This window comes from Podarcis melisellensis (assembly GCF_964234715.1).
Source record: "Podarcis melisellensis genome assembly, chromosome: 7".
In the NCBI taxonomy this organism is placed as follows: Eukaryota; Metazoa; Chordata; class Lepidosauria; order Squamata; family Lacertidae; genus Podarcis; species Podarcis melisellensis.
The window spans coordinates 1,002,624-1,014,765 of record NC_138539.1 but is presented as its reverse complement, the minus strand read 5'-3'; the positions used below and the strand labels follow the sequence as shown (position 1 = coordinate 1,014,765).

Sequence of the window (12,142 nt, the reverse complement as noted above, 5' to 3'; positions counted from 1 at the left end):
TGAAAAATATCTTCATGTCTGCGATAACGGCGGCGAGAGTCTTAAGAGCACAAGGATGGAAGAATGAGGAAATCCCGACAAAGGAACTATGGCAAGAGAAACCGATGGACTGTGCGGAATTGGCGAAACTGACACACAAACTGTAACGAGGACAACTGTGACTTTAAAGAAGAATGGGAACCGTTTACAAAGTACTTAAAGAAACAACAAATTGAGCTGGACACCTTGGCAGGTTTTGAATAAACATACACAAATTTATTATTGGTAACATGAAGATAGATAAATTAAGGATCTTTACAATTTTATAATATGCTGAGATTAACATGTGCTGAAAAACCAGAGAGATGAATTGAGGGAAGTTGGGGAGGGGGGTTCTGGTTTGGGGAGGGGGGAGGGGAAAATGGGGGGGAACGAGGATGATGTGTTTTTGATAAATTGTTATGTTGAAATTCTTAATATTTTTTTTTTAAAAAAGAGAATTTTATGCTCGACCTGCTAAGTTACCCCAGGCATTTAGTGAGGGGCAGGGGCGGGTGCCCCCGAAGCTCTCCTCTGCCCACGAGGTCGCCCTCCCGCCCCATGCAGGGGTCCTGCTGGCAGCCTCCCCTCGCTCTGCTCAGCTGGGACCGGGAGGCGCCCGGAATGCGCGCTGCCTCGTTGCGCGCTGCCCGGCCGGCCGCCAGCAGCCAGCTCCGGTGCGTCGGGGCTTCTCGCGCAGCTGGCCCCCTTTCCCCGCCCGGAGCCAGGTGCCAGAAGCCCCGTCCCGGAGGGCCAGGCCCCGGGGACTCCCTGGAGCCCGCGCACATGGCTGCAGGCGAGAGCTGATCCCGGGGAAGGCTTTACGAGCCGACGGGGAGCCTGGCGGCTGCCTTTCATGCGCCCCGGCTTGGTTGCCGGCCAGCTGCCGGCCCGGGGTCTGCACAGTGTTCTCCAGGCAGGGGGGAGGAGGGGGAGCAGGAAACCCACCCCCACCCCCAGCAGCTCCCCGCTCCTTCGGCTGCGTTGTCCGGGGGCCAAATTTCCAGGTTAGGAAGCAGGCCTTCTCCTTCCTCCAAGCCCTTTGTCTCCAGAGATGCGCATCAAAGGCTGCTGCTCCCGGTTCAAGAATCAGGCCAGTCGCCTTCCTAAGGCCTGGACTTGCAAGCAGGAAGAAGGCAGCGGTCACAGCCAGCGGGAAGGGCTCGCAAGTCATCTAGTCCACACACACACACCCCCTCTGCAGTGTAGCAATCCTTTGCCCAAGGTGGGCTTGAAAGTGTAAAGACAAAGGCTTTGATCCTGCCCGGAGTATGATAGGTTTGGCAGTTTCAAGTCTGGCGGATGAGCCTGAGATTACATGTCTCATGCTCTGCCAAGCTGTAGCTAAGTTTCCTGCGTTGCAGGGTGTTGACTAGATGACGGGGGTGTTCTTCTAACTCTACAATTTTGCTAATTCTAACATTCTCTCTTTCTCTCTCTCTCTCTCTCTCACACACACACACACACGAGAGAGAGAGAGAGAGAGAGAGAGAGAGAGAGAGAGAGAGAGAGAGAGAGAGAGAGAGATCCTGCTTTGGTTCCACACTCCCATCAGTCTTCCATCCAGTGGGGATCTGCATTTGGCACCACTTTAAAAAGGCACCAGGAACCTCTCCATTCTGAAGGAAATCAGCCCTGAGTGCTCCCTGGAAGGACAGATAGTGAAGCTGAGGCTCCAGTACTTTGGCCACCTCATGAGAAGAGAAGACTCCCTGAAAAAGACCCTGATGTTGGGAAAGATGGAGGGCACAAGGAGAAGGGGACGACAGAGGACGAGATGGTGGGACAGTGTTCTCAAAGCTACCAGCATGAGTTTGACCAAACTGCGGGAGGCAGTGGAAGACAGGAGCAGCCTGGGTGCCAGGGGCCACTGCAGCTGCCTCAGTCCTCGCCGGGGGCAGGCAGGCAGTCAGGCAGCCCTTGCAACCAAATCCAGCCCCACAGGCCCTGTGTCACCCCTGAGAAAGCCTTTAATCCAGGAGAGCCGAGAGAGGCCCCGAACAAAAGTGCATTGAGATGCTCCACAGCCACAAAGGGAGCTTTGTTCTGCTGCTGGCACCTTCCGCATTGCTGGGGGGGGGGTGTGGAGAGGTGTATCTGGCTGGGGGGGGCAAGGGGGGCTTCATCTGCTCAAGCGATGAGGAGGGAGGACCCCAGGCCTGGACCATCCTGGCAGGCTCTTCCTACAGTCATGGCTTGTGGGTGGGTGGATAGACAGACAGACAGACAGACAGACAGACAGACAGACAGACACTGTATAGATAATTCATCATCAAAGCAAAGTTATTCTCTGTAGTCTTTGCACCCACACTTCTTCTTTGGCGATCCCTCGTAGCCGAGTAAGATTGTCTTCCATAAGCACCGTTTTAACAATGAGTCCCTAAGTGACTGTGGAGGCCAATTCTGGATCCACACGTCCTTCCACAATAGGGACTGAGTGGTGACCCCATTGGGTGCGGTAATCCAGTCAGGGGGAAAGGGAGGCAGACTATGTTTAGGGCACCTTTTCGGGGTGAGCAGAGTGGATCCTAAAAAGGGCTCTCAGTGATGGATACATCTGCTGATCTGCTCAACTGCCTCCTTCCTTGAGCCAGAACAACTGAATCTGTATCCACCGCCCACATGCCGGTTCATGACTAGGGGCTTCCAGATTTCACGATCCTGCCCCCATTACCATTTGCCGATCGCCATGGAACTTTTGGGTTTGGGGATGGGCTTCTGGAAGACGCCTGTAAATGAATTTGTTTTGTGTGTGAAGATCAGTGCACACTGACCAATGCACAGTCTTCGCAGAAGAGCTCTGTTCCGATCCAGCGAGTGAGGGCACCACCCACACCCCCCACACTGAACTCCCAATTGTCCTTTGTGCCAATAAAGGAGTCCTTGCGTTCCACCGAACAAACTCCCCTCTTTGCTGCCTGGGTTAATTGATGGGGAGCAGGTGCCAAGCTCCAGGAAGGGCACCTGAGACTTTCATCATGGCGTAAATAATCCCTCCAGTTAAAAGCATCTCAGCTAGCAAAGTCTCCCCTCTGAGGAGCTGCTGGCAGCCTGAGAGCAGCAGGCGATGCTGGGGTACTTGTGCCCAGGTTTGGGGTTGGACTTGGGCTGGTGTCAGGCAGGGCGAGGAAGGGCTGCCCCTCGTGGCTGGACACCCCCCACCTTTGCTGCACAGCGGCAGGTGTGGTGGGGAGGAAGCCCCCTGCCCCTCAGGAAGGGAGCCCAGGGGCTGCTCAGGGGCCTCTCTGGCTCTGCCCCTCCCACAGCAGCCACCCATTGCCCTCCTGCCCGCCTCTGGATTGGCTGGCCCCTCGCAGCCGGCTCCCCCCTGGAGGGGACAGACCCATATAATGGGCCTCCCGTGGCTCAGCACACAGAGTGTTTCTGCCTCCCCCAGAGATCCTGAGACTGGACCCCAGCACCGCCCCAAGCGCCAGATGCCCAGGATCATGCGGGCACAGCACAGGTGGGTGCCAACTTTGCTTGGGTGCAGAATGGGGGCCCTGTGGGTGGGCTGGGTCCATGCACCTGTTTGCCCCAGGTGAATCCAGGTTTAGATCCCTGCTCAGGTGTGGTGCAGCCTGCAGAACAGGTCAGTCGCCCCTCTCTCTCTTCTTCTCAGTTTCCCTCCTGTTATATCTGCTGCCAGGAAGCCTGGCTCAGTGTCTGGGGTGGAGGCCTGTCGGCCAGAAAGCTGACCAACTGTGGACCCAACTGGGCAGCGGGTGGTCTGGAGTCAGTCACCTGCTGAATGATGGCCTTGTAGTAGGCTCCATGTGCATCGGGGGCTGGGCACCTGCTGAGTTGCCCCCAGGACCGCAGGAGGTGTGGGAGGTGGCACCCAGAGGAGAGGGAAGCCAGGGTCCCCCCCCCCTCCAGTGCTGTGCTCTTGCCCTGGCCTGTGGTTCAGCCGTGGAGCTTTTGTTTGGACTCAGGAGGTCCCAGACTCAGTTCCCCATGGCATCTCCAGGGGGGCCTGATAAAAGACTCCTTTTCTTCCTAGAACCCCAGGGAGCTGATTCTGTTGCTCAGTAGCCATTGCACTTTTTAATTATTTCCTCCTGCAAATGTTGACCAAAATGCAATATTTAACAGTCACTATGCTTTATAATCTACTTTGAATTGACAAATTCAAAAATATGTTTTATCTGCAAAGATGTAAACCCCAAAGCACTGTTCAGTTGAATATTTATTTATTTATTTATTTATTCATTCATTCATTTAATTTCCTTTATGAATTGCTTCTTGTAAAGCTTCCCAAAGTGATTCCACAATGAAAACATATGTATATACAGACTGGCTTATCCACACCTCCCCTTGTTCTGCTGCTTCCCTCACCCTCCTGGAAAAAACCCTGCTCTTTAGTGCTCAATCGGAGCTAACAGGAATTTGGGTTTTCCCCAGATTGCCATTTGTTCTGATGTATCACTAAAGAGCAGGTTTTCCCTTGGAAGGCAGAGGGGCAAAGGGAAAACTGCCAGGACTCACCTGCATATGACAGCTATGTACATTTTACAATTTGTTATGTGCTGTAAGCCTCCCAGAGTGGCTGGGGAAACCTGGCCAGATGGGTGGGGTATCAATAATAAAATCATCACCATCAAGGAATCAGCAGGGTCTCACTTCTACAGCTTCTCCTCTGCAGTGGGCAGGGTCTCTCCAGCAGCTCCTCTCCACTGCCAGGTGGTTGTTCTGCGGGAGATTTTCTGAGGGAATCGTGCCCCATCATAGCTGGGCAGGAGAGGAGGAGACTGCTGCCTTGTTGGGGGGGCGGGGTGTCTCCCACTTCAGGCAGCCCCAGAGTGGTTCTGGCAATTCCTGGGCTTCTAACAAACAACGCAATACTTGCTGGCAACACATAATAATAATAATAATAATAATTTATTATTTGTACCCCGCCCATCTGGTTGGGTTTCCCCAGCCACTCTGGGCGGCTTCCAACAAAGATAAAAGATACACTGAAATGTCACATATTAAAAACTTCCCTGAACAGGGGTGCCTTCAGATGTCTTCTGAATGTCAGGTAGATGTTTATCAGTGTCCGGGCAGAACGATGGGGGAGGAGACACTCCTTCAGATATACTGGACCGAGGCCGTTTAGGGCTTTAAAGGTCAGCACCAACACTTTGAATTGTGCTCGGAAACGTACTGGGAGCCAATGTAGGTCTTTCAAGACCGGTGTTATATGGTCTTGGCGGCCGCTCCCAGTCACCAGTCTAGCTGCCGCATTCTGGATTAGTTGTAGTTTCCGGGTCACCTTCAAAGGTAGCCCCACGTAGAGCGCATTGCAGTAGTCCAAGCGGGAGATAACCAGAGCATGTACCACTCCGGCGAGACAGTCTGCAGGCAGGGAGGGTCTCATCCTGCGTACCAGATGGAGCAGCAGAACAAGGGGAGGTGTGGACTTTAGAGGACCCTAAGTCAGACTGAGATTCAGGTCTCACTCCCAATATCCGTTTTGAGTGCCAAGAGCCAGCCTAGAAGACAAAGTTGAATGGGAGTGCCACTGAGCATGTACAGAATGCCCCCCACTTCTGGGATCAGGGGTGTGACTTCCCAGCAGGCCCCTCTCTGCTGCTGAAGAACCTGATGAACTTTTAAAACGATATTATTTCTCATTTAAGCGCTTAAAGCTCTTCCCATACCTTTGCACAACCAGCCACAACAAAGCCACGAGGCAGGACCAGGGACGTCACGGCTGAGCTGAGATTTCTGGTGTGGCTCAAAGCTCAGACTCTTAACCACTCTGATGTTAATGCTCCAGCCCCCTCTCCACTCTCAGCCCCCCTCTTCCTTCTCTCCCTGCAGGTTCCTCTTGCTCACGGCAGCTGCGGTTCTGCTCCTGGCCATTGTGGTGGCAGATGGTGAGTTGCAGTCGGCACTTGGGTGGGTGGAGGGAGGGGGGCCTGAAGTTGGGGGTGTGGGACCCCCAGAAAGGAAAGAGGAAGAGGCACTTGTAGCTGGCCAGCATCCTGCAAAGTAAAGAAGCAGCTTGCACCCCAAATACACAACCTCTGAGCGGTGAGAGACTCCAGGGATTCCCAGGACTTTTCCACTGTCCAGTTTCCTTGGGAAGAAGGTGAGCAGTTTAGAATACAGTGGTACCTCGGGTTAAGAACTTAATTCGTTCCAGAGGTCCATTCTTTACCTGAAACTGTTATTAACCTGAAGCACCACTTTAGCTAATAGGACCTCCTGCTGCCACTGCACTGCCAGAGCACGATTTCTGTTCTTATCCTGAAACAAAGTTCTTAACCTGAGGTACTATTTCTGGGTTAGCGGAGTCTGTAACCTGAAGCATCTGTAACCCGAGGTACCACTGTATAGGGTTTTTTAAAAAGCACATGTATGCAATGAGCATAGGCTGGAGGGGCTCATAGCATTAACCCCACAACAGATCCCGCTTCTATATTAGTCGCAGCTTTGGATTCAGCACAGATCAAGCAGGTCTCTGTGTCTCCAGCTTCCAGCCTTCTTGCAGCTCATATGAACATCCTCTGGCTATTGTTCTCCTAAATAGCAGCCAGGGGAGGGGAGGGTGGAGGAAAAGCCCCCCCCCCATTAGCCTGGAGGGCCCCCTCACTTAGTTGGAGCTCTTGCATCCCAGCTCACGCTTTTGTGGCGCTGATGAGGACACTTAAGCAGCCAGCTAAGGCCATGGTCTTACAAGGCCCGGGGGCCCGGATCCGGCATAATCACCTTCTCAATCCGGCCCACGGTCCAGGAATCAGTGTGTTTTTACATGAGTAGAATGTGCCCTTTTATTTAAAATGCATCTCTGGGTTATTTGTGGGGCATAGGAATTTGTTCATTTCACCCCGCAAAATATAGTCCGGCCCCCCACAAGGTCTGAGGGATAGTGGACCGGCCCCCTGCTGAAAAAGTTTGCTGACCCCTGGTCTAACAAAGAGTCTGGACCAACTAGTTCAGGAACCTCCTCTGTACGATTCGATCCCTCGCTGGGTACAGGACCCCAAGAAATGGAGGGGCCTTGGGGCATCATGCAGACTGACCCTCACAACCCACGACAACGATAATAAACAACCGCTTCTCTCTCCCTCTCTGCAGAGCCCCTGAGCTCCCCAAGTCCCACTTCCCCCGCAGGCAGCCAGACAACAGGTATGTCTAAGGGGGCTTGACTTTGGAGGGGCAAAGTCCTTCCCCTTTGCAGGCAGAGCAGCTGCTCCACTTGCCAGGGCAGGAACCAAGTGCTGCTGGGATCAGCTCAGCTCTCAGAGCAAAGGACTGGGTCCCAGGGATTCACTTTCTTGCTCCAGAATCCCCTGTGATGAAGAGAGCAGCAGGCTGAACCAGGAGGGGGGTCCAGAAAGCAGGAAGGAAAGCAGACCCCCTGCAGTCCTCCAGTTCCAGATGTTTGGGACTACAACTCCCATCATCCTGAGTCAGGCGCCGTGCTGTCTGCTGGAAGCTGTAGTTCAAAACATCTGGAGGGCACCAGGTTGGGGGCAGCTGGCCTGAACCTGTTTGGGGCTCTGGGTGCTCTGGGAGGGGCTCTGGGAGGGGGAAATGCCCAAAGGGGCTTCATCGCACGGGACCCCCAGCCCTCCTTCAGCTTCTCTCTCTCGCCCTGTCTCTTGCAGAGCCCATGGCAAACTCAGAGCCCATCATCTCCGGTAAATCGGAGGCCTCAGGAGAAAGTAAGTGGAATCCTGGAAGCCAGAGGATCAGAGAATCAGAGAAGTCCAGCCAATAATAATAATAATAATAATAATAATAATAATAATAATAATAATAATAATAATAATAATTTATTTATATCCTGCCCATCCAGCAGGAATCACAGCTAAAGACTCTCTAAAGAGATGGCTCAAGTCAGGGGGAGATTGCTGTGGTGGCTCAGGTGTGAGAGCGATGCCCTCTGCTCATGCCCAGGGACACTCTCACCCTTGCTGCTACTTCACAATATCCAGCTGGAGAAGAGCTCTAGCAGTCCAAGGCTGGCCACAAACTGCTGCCTGCATGAGTTGCATGCTGCTGCCACCCCCACCCCCCCTTACACCTTCCTTGGCCATGCAGAGGCTCAGCCCCTGAGCTGGGTGGGTCCACGTTCTGCAATGAGCTGTTCAAGCTTGGGACTCGCTTTGGCTCCTGACCAACAGCCCACAGAGAGATGGAGGCCTGGACTGGAATGTCATCCAATGTCTAGAGGCTAAAGGGTTGTGGGGAGGCAGAAGATGGACTGGGGTTCAGCCTCTCTGCCGTGCATCATTTGAACACCTGTCTCCATGTCCACAGGTGAGATCGGAACTCCTGTCGATCCCATGACCACAGGTAGGCTGCCCCCAGGCGAGGTGGAGGGTGTGCTGCCCCCATTGCCAGCCCACGACTCCAAGGCCTGACCCAGCTGCCAGTCAAGGCAGCTTCCCAGCAGCCAAGGGGTGGGGAGCACCTTGTCCTTTGGACCTCAGGTGGCAAAATGCCTTGGGCTGGGCTGGCACCATCCCTGCTCACTTTGAGGCCCCCCAGTATGACCCCCTCGTACCGAGAGGCGATGCCCCTCTTTGCTGATTCCTCTCTCGCTCCATCCCTGGACAGAGGTGCCCCCTGTGAGCTTTGCAGGGGCCAATCGCGCCCACACAGATGAGGTCAACGGGGACATGATGCTCAACAGTGATGCCTCCAACCTCGGATCCTTCAGCTTGGACCCGCTGCCCGGAGACACCCAGAGTGGTACGTCTGCCAGTCTGGCTGCCCTTGCCTTCTCATGGGTCCTTAGAATCTTAGGGACCCTGTGGGTCATCTAGTCCAGCCCCCGGCAATGCAGGAACCTCATCTCAAGCATCCAGGTGGCCCCTGGTTAAGAACCTCCAAGGAAGGAGAGTCCATCACCTCCTGAGGGAGACCCTTCCACTGTCTAGCAACCCCTCCTGTCAACTCCCCTATTGCCTTCTTATGGGGGGCTCTGACCTCAGCTGCCCTGACTTACAAGCCAGCCCTCCCCCAGGCCTGGCTGTGATTCCACAGAAAGCCCTGCCAGTGCCTCTTCCGATCCTCTCAAGGTTCGGGTCCAGGGGTGCCAACGTGAATAAAATATGGGGCGTCCTGGTAAGCCCCGCCCCTCGATCGCATGATGTGGTCGCATGCACAACAATTGAATGGCAATGCCCATCAAATGGGGGGGGGAGCTCTTAGGAGATGGCTCCTATGTTTGGGTCGGTTCTCAAAACCCCAGTGTCACCTGGTCCTACTGGCAGAGGCTGATGGGAGATGTGGTCCATCTGGAGGGCACCGTCTTGGGGACGGAGAAGAGCTGCTGGCTCCTTGGAGACCTTTGTAAACCACCCTGGGAGGGCAGTGGAAAGTCCTTGAGACCCAGCACTGCCCAGGCCACCTCTCAGCCCCACGTGCCCATCTGTGAGATATGGAAGGGACCTCTGTCTCTCTCTGGTTTCTCTAGGTCCAGCCATGGATGTTCCTGCTCATTCCCACGAGTCCCAAGAAAGTAAGTTCTTCCCGGGTTGGGAGTCACATCAGGGGTCTTGGAAAATGGGTGACTCCACAGAGGGTCTCTTGCGCTTGATGCGAAGTCTCTGTGTGGGGAGAACCCCTCCAGAGAGGGCTGTGCAAGGCTCTGTCCTGGGGGAGGCAAGCAGCGTGGGAGACTTAGGGGAGACCCATCTGGGGCAAGGCTTGGCTCAATGGCTGCTAGTCCTGGTGGTTCTGCCTCTGAAGGGCAACTGCTGGCAATCACAAGGGTGGAAATGGCTCTTGCGCACAAATCCTGCTTTTGGGTTCCACTTAATGGGCATCTGGTTGGATGCTGGACTGGGTGGCCCCCCTTTGGCCTGATCCTACAGGCTCCTCTTACCTTTATTCTAGCTGTAACTGGGATGTTTTCCTCCGCAGGCTTGGACCATGAAGTGGATTCAGAGGAGACCCTTGCCTCCCAAGATAAGTGTCCCACGAAGGGCCACAGCACTGGTTGGCCCCTGGGAGAACAGGCTGCTGGCCTGATTCTGAGGTTCATTTCGCCTTGAGTTAGTGGGATGCCTCTCCAATGCTCTCCACCACTGGGGCCCCACTCCTGATTTTTCATGCTGACCCCTGAAATGTCCCCACTTTTGACCCCTGAAGGCATTGCAGTTGGGTCCGGTTCCTGCTCAAGGCTGCTGTGGCCTCTACTGTGAAATGCACTTCTGACCCCTAAAATCAGGGGTGGGGTGTTCCAGATGTTGCCAGGCTCCAGCTTGCACCAGCCCGTAAGGCAGTGAGGATGCTGCCGTCCCACAACATTTGCAGGGTCACCAATTTGCCACATGTCCACATGTCCGAGTGTCAGGGAGCAGAGCTGGTTCAGAACGTGCCGTTCCCAGAAACAAAGACCTCCTCCCTGGCACCATGGAGCCCTGAGAAGTGGGCATGCCGTCGTGTCTGGGGGGGAAACCCTGATGCACTCCAGGCCCACCCCGTGCCTACACAGAGGGGGCATGTGGGGCAGGTTGTGCCCATTGGGCACCCAACCAGATTTGCTTGCAGGAACCTTGCAAAGGTGATACGACCCCCTTTCCTTATTGAGCATTTGTTCCCGTCGGATTTTGGGGAGGTTGTACAGCAAGGAGTGTTTCCAGGTTGTGGCAGAGGAGCATCTGCCTGGCAGCAGAAGGTTCCAGGTTCAACGTGCAACGGCAGCTGCAGGCAGGGTTGGACACCCTGGAGAGCTGCCTGTCAGTGTAGACAATACTGGGCTCTAAATCAGGGGTCAGCAAACTTTTACAGCAGGGGGCCAGTCCACTGTCCCTTAGACCTTGTGGGGGGCAGGACTATATTTTTTTGGGGGGGGAATGAATAAACTCCTATGCCCCACAAATAACCCAGAGATTCATTTTAGATAAAAGCACACATTCTACTCATGTAACAACACACTGATTCCTGGACCGTCTGTGGGAAGGCAATTGGGCCGGATCCAGCCCCCGGGCCTTAGTTTGCCTACCCATGCTCTAGATGGACCAGGGCTCAGACGTGGTACAAGGGAGCGCTCTTTGTGCCATCCCAATCTCCCTTCCTCCACCACCAGGGATTTTAGTGCGTTTCCTGGTGCATTTTGTCCTATCAAAATGTGTATTTTAAAAAAGTAGATTTGCTGTGGCAGAACACTTCAGGCATGAGCCTCGATTCCCTGTGTTCCTGCAAAACAGTGGCAGCCTGGGGGGGGGGGGCTCACTCAGCATCCCGAAGCAGCAGCTCCAGGCCCCCTTGCAGGGCCCTTTCAAAGGAGGCTTGTCCCAGGTGGTCCTTCAACTGCCACCGCCCTCCAAACACCACCAAGGACCATCCTTGGTCCAACAGATCCGGCACTGACTCTGCCGTGGCTCAGGAATCACGGAAACAGAGTTGGAAGGGAGATCCATGCAGGAGACCCAGGGCTCACTTGAGAGGCTTGTGGGGGTCTGTGAGGTACCAGGCCAGGGAGATGAAGTGAGCGGCTTCTTCTCTTTTCTTCTCCACAGGCATGTGAGGAGCGCTGCTGCCTCCTCCTCCTCCCCCCCTTGCTGAAGGCCCTGAGATGCCCCAGTGGACAGCCATCGCCCGCCTGCTCCTGCGCTGCCGACTGAGCCTTTGCTTCCTCCTGCAGACTCCCCTCTCTCCACCCCTTGTGCTTTTCACGCCTCCTTTCCTGCCACGGCTGGCCACAGGATACGCTTGGGGTTGGGGGAGCAGGAGGTGCCGCCCCGGTTCGCACTGAGCCCCCCAGCCTCCTCCTCCTCTTCTCCAGCCATGCCCACCGGCCTGAGCTGCTCCTCGGACACAGAGGCTCAAGGACTGGGGCTTTTTCTAGAGCCTTGGTGTTGAAAGGGACCCCAGAGCCATGCAGCCTGACTCTTGTGTTCAAACAGGAACCTGCTCACTGCCCCAGGTGTGCCAGGCTGCAAGGGGCGGGCACAAGCCAAAGCTCCAGTCAGCGAGCCAAGCCACACACTGCCTGCCTGTGCACAGGAACCCAAATGAAGGTGTCCTAGAGGAAAAGGCCTCTCCCCCGTCCGCAGCCAAGCAACCAAGCCTGGCCATTAGCAGAGCAAAACCTGGGACAGCAGCTTTGACCCACTGCTCCCTGGTGTCCTGCTTCCAGCTGCAGGAGCCTCCTCCCCAGGCTTCGCTTCCGGAT

General features: G+C 54.9%; 1 protein-coding gene across 1 annotated transcript; it reads left to right on the top strand.

Annotated features, from left to right (window-relative positions):
• Positions 1-3,353: 3,353 nt before the first annotated feature.
• Positions 3,354-10,390, top strand: LOC309373643 (uncharacterized protein). Its single transcript, XM_081917961.1, has 8 exons — positions 3,354-3,484; positions 5,827-5,882; positions 7,087-7,137; positions 7,620-7,676; positions 8,275-8,310; positions 8,575-8,709; positions 9,437-9,481; positions 9,886-10,390. Exons 1-8 carry the CDS (start codon positions 3,369-3,371, stop codon positions 10,014-10,016), a joined length of 627 nt encoding a protein of 208 aa, XP_081774087.1. The 5' UTR covers positions 3,354-3,368; the 3' UTR covers positions 10,017-10,390.
• Positions 10,391-12,142: the final 1,752 nt, after the last annotated feature.